Source organism: Glycine max, chromosome 15 (genome assembly GCF_000004515.6).
Source record: "Glycine max cultivar Williams 82 chromosome 15, Glycine_max_v4.0, whole genome shotgun sequence".
Lineage (NCBI taxonomy): Eukaryota > Viridiplantae > Streptophyta > Magnoliopsida > Fabales > Fabaceae > Glycine > Glycine max.
The window spans coordinates 21,875,407-21,891,666 of NC_038251.2; the positions used below are offsets into that span (position 1 = coordinate 21,875,407).

The 16,260-nt window shown below is 39.3% G+C and overlaps 1 protein-coding gene across 3 annotated transcripts; it reads right to left on the reverse strand.

Annotated features, from left to right (window-relative positions):
- Positions 1-439: 439 nt before the first annotated feature.
- Positions 440-13,529, reverse strand: LOC100793629 (periodic tryptophan protein 2). 3 transcript variants are annotated; one of them, XR_005888877.1, is made up of 8 exons: positions 12,185-13,529; positions 11,782-12,033; positions 11,602-11,694; positions 10,917-11,288; positions 4,070-4,414; positions 3,321-3,548; positions 2,820-3,228; positions 440-683 (listed from the first exon to the last, which is right to left on the reverse strand). XR_005888877.1 is itself a non-coding variant. In XM_003546513.5 (7 exons), exons 1-7 carry the CDS (start codon positions 13,418-13,420, stop codon positions 3,058-3,060), a joined length of 2,697 nt encoding a protein of 898 aa, XP_003546561.1. In that variant the 5' UTR covers positions 13,421-13,529; the 3' UTR covers positions 2,584-3,057. The 3 variants fall into 3 exon arrangements, 1 of the variants encoding a protein (XP_003546561.1); XR_005888876.1 differs by lacking the exon at positions 440-683 and adding an exon at positions 2,584-2,726; XM_003546513.5 differs by lacking the exon at positions 440-683 and having other exon boundaries at positions 2,584-3,228.
- Between the last annotated feature and the right edge of the window lie 2,731 nt (positions 13,530-16,260).

A 16,260-nucleotide genomic window follows, 5' to 3' on the forward strand; every position in this document is an offset into this window, starting at 1 on the left:
ATCTAAGGTTGAATTGTATCTTCCAAGGCCAGTTTTCACTCATGGTCAACTATATATGGCAGTATCTAGAGTGAAATTAAAGGATGGCTTGAAGATGTTAATTTTGGATGAAGATTGAAAAGTTTGTACATCAACCAAAAATGTTGTGTACAAATAAGTTTTTGAAAACCTATAGTCACTACATATAATAGGTTATACACTCTTTGGTAACATGAAAGGGTCAGTACTCTCAACTGCAACACAACAATAGAATTATTCTAATCTATTGTGAACAACCACTTATGTAAATGTTTACAGCTAATTATATCGATAATTATTAGTCATCTTATATTGCTTGCACTTTGTTAATATCTAGTGAAAGAATTAATGTGTTGGCAAAATGTTGTTAGCAATGCATACTTTTTATTCAAACACAAAAGTATTTTAATAGACAGGCATATACAGGAGAATACCTAGCTACATAGTGAATTTTTTTTGACTAATTGACACTACGAAATTCTGTACAATTAGTAATCCTGCACACGTCCCAATACAGGTCTTACCATAAATTTGTAGAACAGAAAGTTCCAAGTGCAAGCCCATTTCAAATATTTGGAACAATAAGTTTCAAACATTTTGTGTTTCTAGGTAGACCTTTAGTTTGTTGGCTGCACATAGCTCTGTAGTTTGACAATAGCTTGATCCTGCAACCAAAAGAAAATAAGGCTCAAACAAACATCCAATTATTTGCTTCTTGGATTCAGCCATCCCATAACAAATCATTTTTTGAATTAATTTAAACAAAATGGAACTGACAGCATGACAAAACTATTTATGAAGTGAAAAAAGTAGGCAATTCCTTTTAACAATATAATAAGTCAAAGCTGATTTAAAATGACTCCTTCATTAGTAGAATTACAGATGAAATGGGAATATACTGATAGCAGTAAAATAGTGTAGTGTAATTAGAGTAATCTTTAAAATTGCATGCATAGGGACAAAGGTTAAACAAAACATGATAATCTAATATGATAAATAAACAAGAAAGATACTAATAAGGAATATAAAAACAATAACCATTTTTAAGTAGGTTCATTAGTCATACTGTTTTTTGTTTTTCATTTTTTTTATATTAGATTTCTATTACAATTTTGCATTCATTTTTTTTCCAACATTGCATATTCTACTAAAAGTACTATGCCAATGGAGTTTAGTCTAACTGACCAACATGTTGTTGCAATTTCAACTTCATCAGTTGGAAATGGTATATGACTTTTTTTTTCAATTTTAATTTCATGCAAACAAATCCATGTCATGTTTCTCTTTGTTATCAAATGACAGGAGTTGAACAATTCTGCACATAATATTAAGCAGTGCAAATATATTCAACAATTTATTGATGTACTACAATCTATAGGAAGAACAATATTGAATTTCCATAATGCAAAATATGAAAAACAACCTCAACAATTAGGTTAGATTTGGTCTTCAATTGGTAAATTATATTACTTATGTATTAGTAACAGGAAAATCATGGTACTTGTAGTCCATGCAAGATTTCTGGCATTGGAAGCTTAGGAAAATATGCAAGATCAACAAATCCAACCTCCTCGGCCCTTTTAGCAGCATCCTCAGTTTGTAAACAGAAAAAGTTTAAAAGGAGAAATATTATTCTATATAACTACAACACAACAATATCTGAGAAACATATTTTTGAAGCAAGATTAGTACTCTCAACTGCAACACAACAATAAAATGTAAAATCAATTTTTCCTTAAATTGTATCATATAATAATTATAGTTCGTGATAATTTACAATAAATCAGTATGTCCATGCATTGCACAAGCTCTAATACTAGTAGTATACAATAGTTGGTTAACATTTATAAGGGTTGCGAGAAAGATATCTAATTATTAGGATATTTATGTGCTTAGAAGGGATAATGGACTTTTCGTAGTTAAAGAGATATTATTCTAAGACCCTAAACCTTCTTAACACCATAGGTTAGAAAGTGCTTAAGGATAGTTTTGTGAATAAAATATTTCATAAGACTTGAAAGTAGAAACTTCGAAGGACCAATTCATAAGTTTAAATAACGAATGTTATGAAATGGCGGATGACAAAAATTGGTTGTATGTAGGTGTCTTAGCTTCTTCTTGGTAAACCTCCTACCTGGTTGTTGGTGGTGGAGAGCATATAAGCTTGAGGCCGACCATGGATAATTATGGTGGGTATGGAGATCCCGTACTCCTTACTACAAGAGTAATAACTAAGCACTCCACCCTGGAAATCTTCATTGAGTTGTTGATATTGATGTGTTTATAAAGTTGTTGATGATGCTCCATGGACATTGTTGTGTGTTGTGCTTTTATGGACCATTGTTGATGTTGATGGTGTGCACATACATGTATGAGTATGAAGTGTGTGGTTGCGTTTTGCAAGTAAGCACGTAACTAGAGTAATAGTTAACGGGGGAAAGTGCTTTTTATTCTTGATTCTTATTGGACAACGCTGCCAACAATAAATAGAACACAAGACAAAAAAAAAAAATTGATACTACACCTCAAAGGTGGTTGCTAGACGAAATAAAGTGGCAAGACTACTTTACCAATCCGAGAATCAATTATATCATGGCGAAAATTCTGAACAAAATTTTTTATCTAACATTTTACATTAATTAACTATAAAATATTTGATTCGAAACACGCTGCAGGGTATATCGAGCAGGAATTTCAACCTCTGCAATCTGTTGTTAACAATCACCCCATTACAAAAAATCACTGTAGAACGTAATTATCAAAATGTCTTGGTTGAATTGCAAGTAGGCCGTGAAACAAACCTGACAGATGCCACACCTTCCAGAAAATTGAAACTTCATTCAAGGATAAATTCCTTTGGAAATGGGAAGAGGAAAATGTGCTATGCAACTAGATACGTCAAAATTTTGCTTGATTCTTTATAGGTTGCAAGTTGTACATGCGACCGATGCTCAGCAGTACCGCATTAAAATAATACTTGGGTCGGACAAGGATTCTTGAGCAAAGCTGTAAAAAATCCAACTTGTGAATTCTTAGCGGTCATTTCTTGGCACCAGAAGAACATAAATATCGCAGCATATATTCATTGGAGGAACATGTATCTGCTAGATCTTGATGAATTCTAGTGATTGCTTTCTGCAAAGATTTCAATGATGGTAACAGATTTCTAGAGTTCTGCTGAATAGAACTCCCATGGGCTTTGCAGAGCTCCTGTCATATCAAAGATAAAGACCACTTTTATAGAACTACTATGACCTTAAGCAAACTTATGAAAAAACTAAATCTAAGCAAGTAAAGAATACCTGAGACCATCTAAGTGTAAATTCCAAATGTGGGCAGTTTTCTAAAAGATCTGCAAGTGCCTCAACTAATCGCTGGATATATTTGTAAGGGATTGATGTGGCAACTGCTGGAATATCTCCTGGACTAACCGCAAATATACATTTTTTAATGAAAGAATCCTCATTCAGGCGAAGGCTAAGGATCAAGGCTTTACTTGGTTGATTTTCCCGCAGAGCCTCTTCAACAGCCTGTTCAGCAATGCCATCCCAAGTTACTAACGACATCAGAAAAGGAAACAGTGCAACAAAGCCAGAACATCAAATACAGCAAGATGGAGTGAAATTGAAATTATATAAGATGCATTTTCAAGCTGCTCAATGTTGATTTTGATTCCTTGTTTTCATGATTGAAAAGGAAAACATGAAATATAGGAAACCGTTATCTTGATTATCTTATCCACAGAAATTTTAACATTTCAATAATTTGTTGAAAAACAAAATCATACTTTTCTTGAGTTTTATATTGACTTGTCATAAAAAAAACAATGACATGAAAAATCCACACTATAGGAGGAAAATTGCATCCTCTTCTTACAAGTATATATGTGAACAACCACTATAAAGTTTCAAACACAAATTTTGCAGGTTGTTTACTCATTTTCAAAGCAGGTGTTCTCTACAGCATTTCCTACTACAGAAAATAGTTTCTACAATAATCTTATATTCTTTGAAGTAAACAAAGCCCTAGTTCTTTCAAGAAGATAAAATACCTCAGGTGTAACATTTATGTCTAGGTCAGTTGGATCAAATATGAATGATTCATCAACAGAATAAACCAAAACTCCCTCAGTTGTTGCTGCAACAAAATTACGTCCCGTAGGTGCAATTCTCAGGCTCTTTGTCTGAATAATAGGCCTTCCACGGTTAGGCATAGATCCTGGCAAGTCTAATCCTAGCTTCCCTCGTGTTTGTTTGTCAACACCTTCTTCAATGTCACTGTTGTCATCATCAATCAAATCTAGTGGGCCAGCTTCAGTCATATTCTTCGAGTTAAAAATGTCAAGCACTCCATCTAATGAGAGATTGTGAGTTATCTGGAAACGTCGAAGCAAAACCTGAACAAAAGAGATTCCAATTAATAAACAGAACTGCGCTATCATATGATATGTAAACAAGTAGTACAGAATAGTCCATTTTAAATATGCATCCACTTCGAACACCCCATAAATATAGACAGACAAGGGATGTGAATAATAAACTCACTAAATCAGCATAAAAGTTTTGGAAGGCAATAGACAGAATCAGGCACAGATGAAAGAAGATTTTAGGAGTAACATTTTAACCATCAGATAGATTAACGTTCAACATGAAAAAGAACATAACTATTCTAAGTGAAAAGAGATTTCAGAGTGTTGAATGTTGAATATTTCTTTTGTATTTTAGCTTTGTTTGGTAGCTTAATCTGTAAGCCTTATTCAGAAGGCAGCAGTGAGATGTCACTGTCATCTCTCTTCTCTTTTTTTTGTATCCTATATATATGTAACATTTTGAATCTAATAAAGCTGAGAGAAAGTGAGGTTTTGACTCCTCCTCACCTTCATTTCAAGTTGGCATCAGAGCAGGTGTCATCCGTCGTCGCCCGCCGCCGCCGCCGCCGCCGTCCGCCGCCACCGCCGCCGTCTGCCGCCGCCACTTTCCGGCGGCTATTTCTCCGGCGAAGCCAGGGTTAGGCTCGCCTTGGGAAGCGCGAGCCAGCCGGCCAACTCGCGTCGGCAACGGAGCAGCCACGCGCCGCCACGCGCCGCCACCGTCCCGCGCGTCCTCTGGCGCGTGCAGTCCACGCGCCGCCGTCCCGGCGCCGGAATCGCGCCGCGCCTCCGCCGTTCTCTTGGTCGGCTTCTCCTGAGTCCGTTCCAGCCCCCAGTTTCACGTTTCGTCACCTGGAACGCTACAGCCCTATTCTCTCCACCTTTTTTGCTCCCTTAGGGTTTCACCTTGTGGCTCAAAATGGCTTCCCCTGGACCTGTTTTCTCCTTCTCCGGGACTCCAACCATCACAGCTGCTAAACTCAACTGGAAAAATTACCCCTCATGGTCTGCTTCCGTAGAACTTTGGTTTCTTGGTCAAGGACACCATGACCACTTGGAGAAAGTTTCCGATTCTGTTTCAAGTGACAAAAGAGCCGAATGGGAGAAGCTTGATTATCAATTGTGTGCTGTGTTATGGCAATCAGTTGAACCGGATATTTTGGATATCCTTAGATCATTTAAAACGTGTCGTTCTTTTTGGAAGAAGGCTCAAGAAATTTTTGCCAATGATATTCAGAGCTTATTTGATGCAACCATGAAGGTTACAGCCCTCAAGCAAACCAGCCATGACATGATTGCTCATGTGGGTAAGGCTCGGGCTGCCGTGGAAGAGCTGAGAAAGTTTCTTGTGGCTGATTCATTAGAAGAAGTGAACAAGAAACTGGACAAGTTTTACATGGTCCTTATCCTGAGAAGCTTACACTCAGACTTTGATCATGTTCGTGATCAAGTACTCGCTGGGGATCGGGTTCCATCCATGGATTCTCTCATCACTAGGCTTCTCCGTGTGCCTCACTTATCGAAGGATGAAAATCCTACTGACAGTGTGGAGACGTCAGCAATGGTTGCATCACGTGGTAGAGGAGGCGGTCGCAACAGCAGAGGAGGCCGCAATGGAAGGGGTGGACGTCCTCATTGCACCTACTGCAAGAGGATGGGTCACACCCAAGAGAATTGTTATTCGTTGCATGGGTTTCCTGACAAGGTTGCACAGGTTTCTAGATCAGAGAAAGCAGAGTCTAAGTTCTCTGATGAGGAGTATCAGGAGTATTTGAAGCTCAAATCCGAGAGACCCAGCAACCAAGCTCAATCCTCATCTGTACCATGTTTTTCAACAGCTTGTATCTCTCAATCAATTGAAGGTCCTAGTCCTTGGATACTCGACTCAGGTGCCTCTGACCATATTTCTGGTAATAAGTCTTCCTTTTCATCCTTTTCCTTACCAAAAATTCCTCACCTCGTCACTGTAGCTAATGGCTCCAAGGTTGCGTCTCAAGGAAGTGGTCAAGTTTCATTGTCTCCTTCCTTGAAATTAAACTCTGTTTTATTCCTTCCACAGTGTCCCTATAATTTAATCTCACTAAGTCAATTAACTCGTTCGTTAAATTGTTCAGTAACCTTTACTGCTAATTCTTTTGTTATTCAGGAACATGGGACGGGGCGACTGATTGGAGAAGGACATGAATCACGAGGACTTTACTATTTGGAATCCAGTCCACCTGGGTCTTGTTTTGCAATCTCAAAACCCAAACTTTTGCATGATCGTCTAGGACACCCAAGTTTATCAAAATTGAAGATGATGGTCCCTAGTCTTAAGAATCTTCGAGTCTTAGATTGTGAGTCTTGTCAACTAGGAAAACATGTCAGGTCGTCATTTCCTCAAACTGTACAAAGATGTAACTCGGCTTTCTCTACCATTCATTCTGATATTTGGGGACCAAGTCGTGTTACATCTTTTGGTTTTCGATATTTTGTAACCTTCATTGATGAATTCTCTAGATGTACTTGGGTTTATTTAATGAAAGACAGATCTGAACTTTTGCCTATATTTGTGTCATTCTACAATGAAATTGAGAATCAATTTGGAAAAACAATTAAAATTTTCAGAAGTGATAATGCTAAAGAGTATTTCTCTCATGATCTTTCTTCTTTTCTGTCTTCCAAAGGTATTCTACATCAATCCACATGTCCTCACACACCACAACAAAATGGTATTGCAGAAAGGAAGAATCGTCATCTTCTTGAAACTGCACGCTCCCTAATGCTAAATTCGAATGTTCCGATACATCATTGGGGAGATGCGGTGCTTACTGCTTGTTTCCTAATAAATCGGATGCCTTCTTCTTCTCTTGAAAACCAAATTCCTCACTCACTTGTCTTTCCTCATGATCCTTTATTTCATGTCTCTCCTAAAGTGTTTGGTTGTACCTGTTTTGTTCATGATTTGTCTCCTGGTTTAGATAAACTCTCTGCTAGGTCAGTCAAATGTGTCTTCCTGGGTTATTCTCGTCTTCAAAAGGGTTACAAATGTTACTCTCCAACCATGAGACGATACTACATGTCTGCAGATGTAACCTTCTTTGAAGACACACCTTTCTTTTCACCCTCCATGGACCATTCTTCATCTCTTCAGGAAGTTCTTCCTATTCCTTCTCCTTATCCCCTAGATAACTCAGGCCAAAATGTCAGTATTGTTCCATCTCCCTCACCAAATTCACCTGAAGTCATCTTACCACCTCTGACTACAGATCAACATAGGACAAGGCAGATTGGATCTCCAGTACCTGAAGCCTCTCCTAGTGATTCTCGTCCTTCTTCAACCAGTCCTCCACTCATGGATCCGCCCTCTCCTTCCACTTCTTCTCCTCATTCTGATTCACATTGGCCCATTGCCATCAGAAAAGGTACTCGTTCTACTCGTAATCCTCATCCTATTTATAATTTCTTAAGCTATCACCGTTTGTCTCCTTCATACAATTCCTTTATTTGTTCATTGTCTTCCCTTGCCATCCCTTCCACTGTCCGTGAGGCACTTGATCATCCTGGCTGGAGACAGGCTATGATTGATGAAATGCAGGCCCTTGAAAATAATGGCACTTGGGAGCTTGTTCCTCTTCCCCCTGGTAAGACCCCTGTGGGTTGTAGGTGGGTCTACACTGTTAAAGTTGGGCCCACTGGTGAGGTTGATCGGCTTAAGGCTCGTTTGGTAGCTAAAGGCTACACACAGGTATATGGCATTGATTACTGTGATACTTTCTCTCCTGTCGCCAAACTCACCACTGTTCGTCTGTTTCTTGCTATGGCTGCTATTCGTCACTGGCCCCTCCATCAGCTTGATATTAAGAATGCCTTTCTCCACGGTGATCTTGAGGAGGATATTTATATGGAGCAACCACCTGGGTTTGTTGCTCAGGGGGAGTATGGCCTTGTGTGTAAGCTTCATCGATCTCTCTATGGGTTGAAGCAATCTCCTCGTGCTTGGTTTGGTAAATTTAGTCATGTTGTTCACATGTTTGGACTGAAACGAAGTGAAGCTGATCACTCTGTATTTTATTGTCATACATCTCCTGGAAAATGTGTTTATCTAATGGTCTATGTTGATGATATAGTGATTACAGGGAATGATGCTACTAAGATCAGCCAGCTAAAAGAGCATTTATTCAGTCATTTTCAGACCAAAGATTTGGGATCTTTGAAGTATTTCCTTGGTATTGAAGTGGCTCAATCAGGAGATGGTGTTGTGATCTCTCAGAGGAAGTATGCCCTTGATATTTTAGAAGAAACAGGTATGCAAAATTGTAGACCTGTTGAAAGTCCTATTGATCCTAATTTGAAGCTCATGGCAGATCAAAGTGAAGTTTATCCTGACCCCGAGAGATATAGGAGGCTTGTGGGAAAACTCATTTACCTTACCATCACTAGACCTGATATCTCCTTTGCTGTGGGAGTGGTTAGCCAATTTATGCAAAATCCTCATTTGGACCATTGGAATGCTGTCATGCGTATTTTGAGGTATATTAAGAGAGCTCCTGGACAAGGGTTGTTGTATGAAGACAAAGGCAATACGCAATTATCAGGATATTGTGATGCTGATTGGGCTGGCTGTCCCATGGATAGGAGGTCTACATCAGGCTATTGTGTCTTCATTGGAGGAAATCTTATTTCTTGGAAAAGCAAGAAACAGACGGTTGTAGCTCGGTCTAGTGCAGAAGCTGAATATCGATCGATGGCTATGGTTACTTGTGAACTCATGTGGATTAAACAATTTCTGCAAGAATTGAGGTTTTGTGAAGAGTTGCAAATGAAGTTGTATTGTGATAATCAGGCTGCTCTTCATATTGCCTCAAACCCAGTCTTTCATGAAAGGACTAAGCATATAGAGATTGATTGTCATTTCATTCGAGAGAAGCTTCTGTCCAAGGAGATTGTCACTGAGTTCATTGGTTCTAATGACCAGCCAGCAGATATTTTGACTAAGTCCCTAAGAGGACCCAGAATTCAGACTATATGTTCCAAGCTTGGTGCATATGATTTATATGCTCCAGCTTGAGGGGGAGTGTTGAATGTTGAATATTTCTTTTGTATTTTAGCTTTGTTTGGTAGCTTAATCTGTAAGCCTTATTCAGAAGGCAGCAGTGAGATGTCACTGTCATCTCTCTTCTCTTTTTTTTGTATCCTATATATATGTAACATTTTGAATCTAATAAAGCTGAGAGAAAGTGAGGTTTTGACTCCTCCTCACCTTCATTTCAAGTCAGAGAATAAAAACAAAAGGCTTTCCTCAATCTTTGCATAACATAGATTGTTTCTCCCTCTAAAAGAGGAACTGATTGCCTAATGAGAAACTTAGGCATAAAATAAATTAATAGTGGAGGAGTTACGGTATACAGATTGTAACGAGGAAAGGTCCCCATGGAAGGGACACTTCACACCCAGATGTACACTCGTCAGGTGAAATTCCCCAACCAACAAGATAATATTTTTTCAATATGCTATAGCTGACCAAAGGAAGTTCCTCATCATCTCTATCTTGAGTATTTCGAATAAGAAAAAGTGAAAAAATGGAGAGGAATACTGGACAAAATTGATCTAAGGAATAAGCACCCTTCCAATTATCTGGCACTTGGAGATCTTATAGATGATTGGATCCTGGAAAGAACTAGCCCTAGGACTGACACCTAAGGAAAACAAAGTGGTCCGATACTAGAAATGCCCTTAAGAAAACTAGGAAACAAGCGAAAACACGCCTGCAAAAGAATCAATTTGTCGTGGAAATGGCTGGTTACAGCTCAAGGTGCAGGAGGTAGAGAAATAAATTGCAAAAAAGAAACAAAAGTCTTCTTCAATCAAGGATTTATTTTAGTAAATATCTCAAGAATGGATCAACTTTGTGAGCTAACCAGCCTTTCACTACAAGAACTTATTGAGCTCATCAGCCTTTCACTTCTTTATCATTTAACTTAAGGAGCATTGAGGCCCAAAAGTCTTCACTCTGCAGCATCTAAGCTGCATCACCAACACAAAGGTGTGATCCGTAGGGAAGGTGCAAAATGATATGCATCTCAAATTTTCAACCTATCCATTTACTGAAGGGCAACAGTACATATTGACCCCAGACAGCATTTAAGCCTCTCAATAAACAAACAAACGACGAAGCCTTATCCCACTAGGTGGCATTTAAGCCTCAATATTTAGACAAAATGTTATGACAAAGACAAGGGCTTTAACACTATATATAGTGTGTCAGTGCATGTATGCGCGAGTATCAGTATCATTATAATACAAATGATTGCAAAATATTTCATGCTTTTTTGTTGTTTATGAATTATCTAATTGTCCCACATCCAAAACATATCTATTTAACCAATAATGTGTTGGACTAAACTGAACAACGAAAACTCATGGAACATTAACATGAACCGTGCAATATAGAAGCTTTCTAGAGGATCAAATTCTCAGAAATAATAAACAGTTGATATGCTGTGACTTCTAAATATGTGAAAATCAACCAAGGCGCAAGCAGGCCAACCTGATCTGTAACATCATACATGCAGATGTATCTGCTACTTCCCCCAGCTAATATATAGCTTCCATCAGCTGAATAACACAAGGTTGTAAAGAACTTCCCTGAAGTTGAGTTAGCAGCTGATCTACGGTCTGTCATAAGACGCCCACCGGCTATATCTCTAGAACCTTCTATGGTGTACATTAGCAAACCATCTATTGGGTCCCAAAAATGAATTTGCCCATCTAATGTGCTGCAAGCTAACTGCCTTCCATCTGGACGGTAAACAACTGTAAGAACATCGTGTGTGTGAGGAAACGTTTCAACTGCTCCTTTTCCATCAAAGACATTCCACAGCCGAACAGTTTTGTCATATGATGATGAAGCCAAGACAGTCTGCACAAAGGGAAAAGAGATGATGCTAAGTTGTTTTTATTATAACACATGTAAAAACTAAAAAGCATAAAAGAAAATACAATCTTTAGTGATTCCCTTCATTGTCATATCTCAAGAGACATCAGTGTTGATATTTGATCATACTACAGTCTTAGAAAAAAATATTATGTTAAAATGAACCATGGCTTCACAGAAATTTCTACTCGAGGCACTGTAACAACAGAAATTTGGAACCAGCTAAAACTAAAACAGACGAACAGGAGATAAGACATTAACTTAGTCAGGCAAATCAACAGAAGAAAATATAACTAACATTTGTAGGAGAAAACACCAGTCCATGAACAGGAGCTTCATGACCACTAAGCACATCCATCAAGCGCCCCGTTTTCATTGACCAAACAAAAACCTGTAACATATCATTGAGAAAAAAGGGTGAGTGGTAAAATAAAATAATGATATAGTCAGAATCAACCAAATTTGTGCAAAATTATACCTCAAAGGAATCTGAAGTGCCAGCACATATCACTTCACCACTTATATCAGCTGTCAAAGAAACAAACTGCCTCGGAGAAGGGGTTGTAAACGTCTTAAAATTCCGGTAACGTAATAAGTCCCATGCACGAATGGTCCCATCAAGAGATGCACTAAGCAGGACATTGTTACTTGGTATAAAATGTAGAGCCGTAATAGCATTAGTGTGCTCAGAAAATGTAACAAAGCAAAAGCCTGAGGAAAGAGTCCACACCTGTGACACACAAGAACAAAACAATCGCTTCTGAATATTCAATTTCCAAACCAGTGCAATCCACCCATAATCAAAGACGAGAATGTGCAAAGCAAGCAGTCAAACACAGATCAATTTTTCAAAAACACAACCACCAGCCAAATTCAATCACCTTCACTTTATTATCATCTGCTCCGGTTGCAAGGAGCTGCGAGTCTGGCGAATATGCAACGCAGTTCACATCAAAGTAGTGACCCTGCTGCTTCAAAATGTAGCTCTCAGACCTCCACTCCCACACAAGCAGCTGTCCCAACTTGGCACAGCCAAAGGTCAACCAATTCCCAAGCTCATTAAACACTGCAGTGGTAATCTTCTCCCTTGAAATAGACAACAAATGAATGCACACAAAATCCGGCATCTGATACAATCCAAACACACCATTAGAAAATCCAACAACCACCATATCCAGCCCTCTATGATAATCACACGCGGTCACCTTTGCCGATCCCTGCATAAACCCATCCTTCCTCAATAACTCCCACTTCCCTCTACTCAAGTAACCTTCATCACCATCCTCAATATCAGTTTTCTTTCTTTTCTTCACACCACCATTCTCACTAATTTTCTTTCTTTTCTCCACACCATCATTCTCACTATCCTCCAAATTCTCTTCCACGTCCCTCTCCGGCGTCCCCGGAGAGGGCGGCTCCGAACCCTCACCACTATCATCATCAGAAGTAAAACCCCAGCTAAACAAATAACAATCCCTAGTAACCGTATAAGCCTTGCAAACCCTATTAGTCTTCGAATTGACACCGAAGAACGAACCGGCAACAGAATCCCTATGCCCTAGGAGCAAAAAAGGCCTTTTTTTAACACCACCAGTGTTCAATTTCTTCAAGCACAAGATTCTCGCGGTCAAATCCTTGGACCCGGCGACGAGGTATTTCGAGTCGGGGCTCCAATCGAGGGAGGTGACCTTCGCGTCGAAGTCCGCAAAGGTCCGAACGAGCTCGAAGGGGAAATACTCCCGCCGGAACGCCGGCGAGCGCCAGATCTGGACCAGCTTCCCGGCAGCGACGGCGATAAGGGAGCCTTCGGGGCTGAACTTCGCTGCGGTGACGCGGTGCTTGAAGGTGATGCGATGGAGGAGGGCGCGGCGGCGGAGGTTGATGAAGAGGCAGCGGTTGCGGTCGTCGACGGCGAGGAGGAAGGTGGCGTCGGCGGAGACGGCGATGCGGGTGACGTTGGAGGAGGACTGGATGGGGAGCGTGGTGGTCTCGGACTTGAGGAGGTCCGTGACGGCAACGCGGTTACCGACGGGGGAGAGTAGCACGGTGTTGCTGGAAATGACCACGTTTCCCCCTCTGTAGGGGGCGCCCAACAGGTTCTGGAACCGGAAGTTCATCGCTTTGTGGAAGTTTTGGGGAAGGAGAGTGGGGGCGTTCGCTGCATGAACTGCGAGAGGACACTGTGTGAGGCGGGATTGGGGGTTTATGAGTTTAGGGTTTTAGGGGTTCTCCCTCGTTAAAATCGAATGCAATACGGTATCGTTTTGAATATACAGAGATACGATAAAATACTGATTAAATCGGTTTTGAAAAAGAAAATCATTTAATCTGATCACGTCAATTTTCTTAATTAATCATCTAATTATGCTTGGTTGAAAATTTAAATCCGAACCAATTTGAATTGATTTGGATTAGATTGATTTTTGGTTTAAGTGTTATTTTTATTTTTATTTAGAGAAAACATTAAAAATGGTAAAATATATAATAAACATGATCAAATATAATTAAAATATAAGATTCTGAGTATTGCTAGGTGCACCCAACAAAATTTGTAAATGAAAAAAAATGTCTTTGGCTTCTTTTTTCATTATGAAAGATTTTTTTTCCTGGAAATGCACATAGCTCCATTTTTGTTCGTTGTTTTTCTCTGTTTTTGTGGTTTTCGTCCGACATTGTCTCCGGTTCGTGAGTTCGTTGTGAATGGTTAGGTGCGGTGAAGGTACTGGTGTTGAGTGTTGCGGTGATCGGCAGTGGCAAACGAGGTACGTAGAAGGTGATGGCTCCCTCGGGAACGTACGGATCAACTTGATCCATAAGTTGGTGTGTTACAGTTACGGATCAAGTTGATTTGTAAGTGACTTACGGATCAACTTGATCCGTAAGAGTAATTATTTTTAATATTTGATGTTTTTTGAATTTAGTTTCCCTTTTTTTAAAATTATTAATTTGTTTGTATGGTCATTTTTTGTTTCAGTTGGTTAGATGGACGAAAATGAGTGAATCTATGAAATAATGTCTGAACAAGCGGATATGGATTATGAAAATAAAGAAGCATGTAGTGCGAATGAACCACATGTTGATTGTTCTGATGCGTTCAATACTTTTCAGGTTATAATGTTAATGTTTGACACAGATTTAATAAAATGAATACTAGTAGAAAACTTAAATATGTGGATTGCTTTGTAGGTGTTTGAGTGCCGAGAGGATGTTTCGCGGTGGGCTCGATCCGTTGCTCATGAAAACAGATTTGTGGCGGTGATTTTGAGGTCGACCACAAACACAGGTAGTAGAGGAAGGACTGCGTTTGTGTTAATTGGCTGTGAAAGGAGTGACGAGTATAGGTGTAGGAAAAAAGAATTTATCAGAAGATACACTAGGACTAGGAAATGTGGGTGTCCCTTCAAGTTTCGTTGCAAGCCAGTGGTTGGAGGAGAAGACTGGATGGTGAAGTTGATTTGTGGAGTGCATAATCATGAATTGGCCAAGTCATTAGTTGGACATCCATATGCAGGGTGATTGACTAGAGCTGAAAAAATACTTATTGCCGATATGACGAAGTCCATGGTGAAGCCAAGACACATTCTGCTAACTCTGAAGGAACACAATGTCAATAGTTGTAGGACCGTTAAACAGATATACAATGCAAGAAGTGCATTCTGTTCTTCCATATGAGGAAGCGATCTTGAAATGCAACATCTGATGAAGCTTCTTGAACGTGATCAATATATTCATTGGCACATAATAAAGGATGAAGATGTGGTTCGTGATATCTTTTGGTGTCACTTTGATGCAGTGAAGTTAGTCAACACATGTAATTTGGTATTTTTGATAGACAACACCTATAAAACAAACCGGTACAGACTCTCACTGCTCGATTTTGTTAGGGTAACACCGAGTGGGATGACATTCTCTGCCGGTTTTGCATATGTGGAGGGTGAACGCGTTAATAATTTGGTCTGGGCTTTACAACAGTTCTGATGCCTTTTTTTAAAGCGTGATGCCCTCCCTGGAGTTATAGTCACTGACAGAGACCAAACATTGATGAATGCAGTGAAGGTTGTATTCCCTGATTGTACAAATTTGTTGTGCAGCTTTCACATAAACAAGAATGTGAAGGTCAAATGTAAATCACTAATTAGGCAAAAAAATGTTTGGGATTATGTCATGGATTGCTGGGGATGTCTGACTGATTGTCCTTCAGAACAACAGTTTGATGAATGCCTGAAGAAGTTCGAAATGGCTTGCGCACCTTGGCCAATGTTTGTTGACTATGTCAAGGAAACATGAATAATACCACACAAGGAAAAATTTGTTTCCGCCTGGACTAATAAGGTGATGCACTTAGGAAACACAACAACAAACAGGTATGAAATTGTTCAACTATTTCTAATAACGTTGATGAATTGATGGAATTGTATTATTGTATATGTTTATTTTTATTTGTGTATTTGAAATGTAGGGTTGAATCTGCTCACTCGTCTTTAAAAAGATTGTTACAAAATAACCTTGGAGACTTATGCTATGTGTGGGATGCCATGAACAACATGATTACGTTGCAGCACACGGAGATTAAAGCATCATTTGAAACAAGTACACATGTTGTTGGACATGTGTTCAAAAAAACCTTATACAAGAGGCTTCTTGAAATGGTTTCAAGGTATGCTTTAAATCAGATTGTTGCTGAATTAGGGGGTGTTGACTATGCTGGCAAGAATCCCTCAAGTTGTGGTTGCGTGGTGAGAACCACGCTTGGTCTTCCTTGTGCTTGTGAGCTATCCAAATATGTTGGTGGTTGTATCACAACAAAGCATGATATTCTTTTCTCTTAGAAGTCAACCGCTGGAAAATTCTTTATTGCATCGTATAATTTGTATTGGTCATGTGTATGACAATCATTTTGTTGAGATACATTGCAGATTGAAGTGTTTTTTTTTATATTTATGCAATGAGTTTTGTA

Excerpts from the sequence above, each read along its gene's own strand:
- LOC100793629 (XM_003546513.5), bottom strand. The coding sequence starts at position 13,420 with ATGAACTTCCGGTTCCAGAACCTGTTGGGCGCCCCCTACAGAGGGGGA. Across the intron at positions 11,289-11,601 it reads TGGTGTTTTCTCCTACAAAT|ACTGTCTTGGCTTCATCATC; the intron begins GTTAGTTATATT and ends CCCTTTGTGCAG. Across the intron at positions 3,549-4,069 it reads ACATAAATGTTACACCTGAG|GCTGTTGAAGAGGCTCTGCG; the intron begins GTATTTTATCTT and ends ATTGCTGAACAG.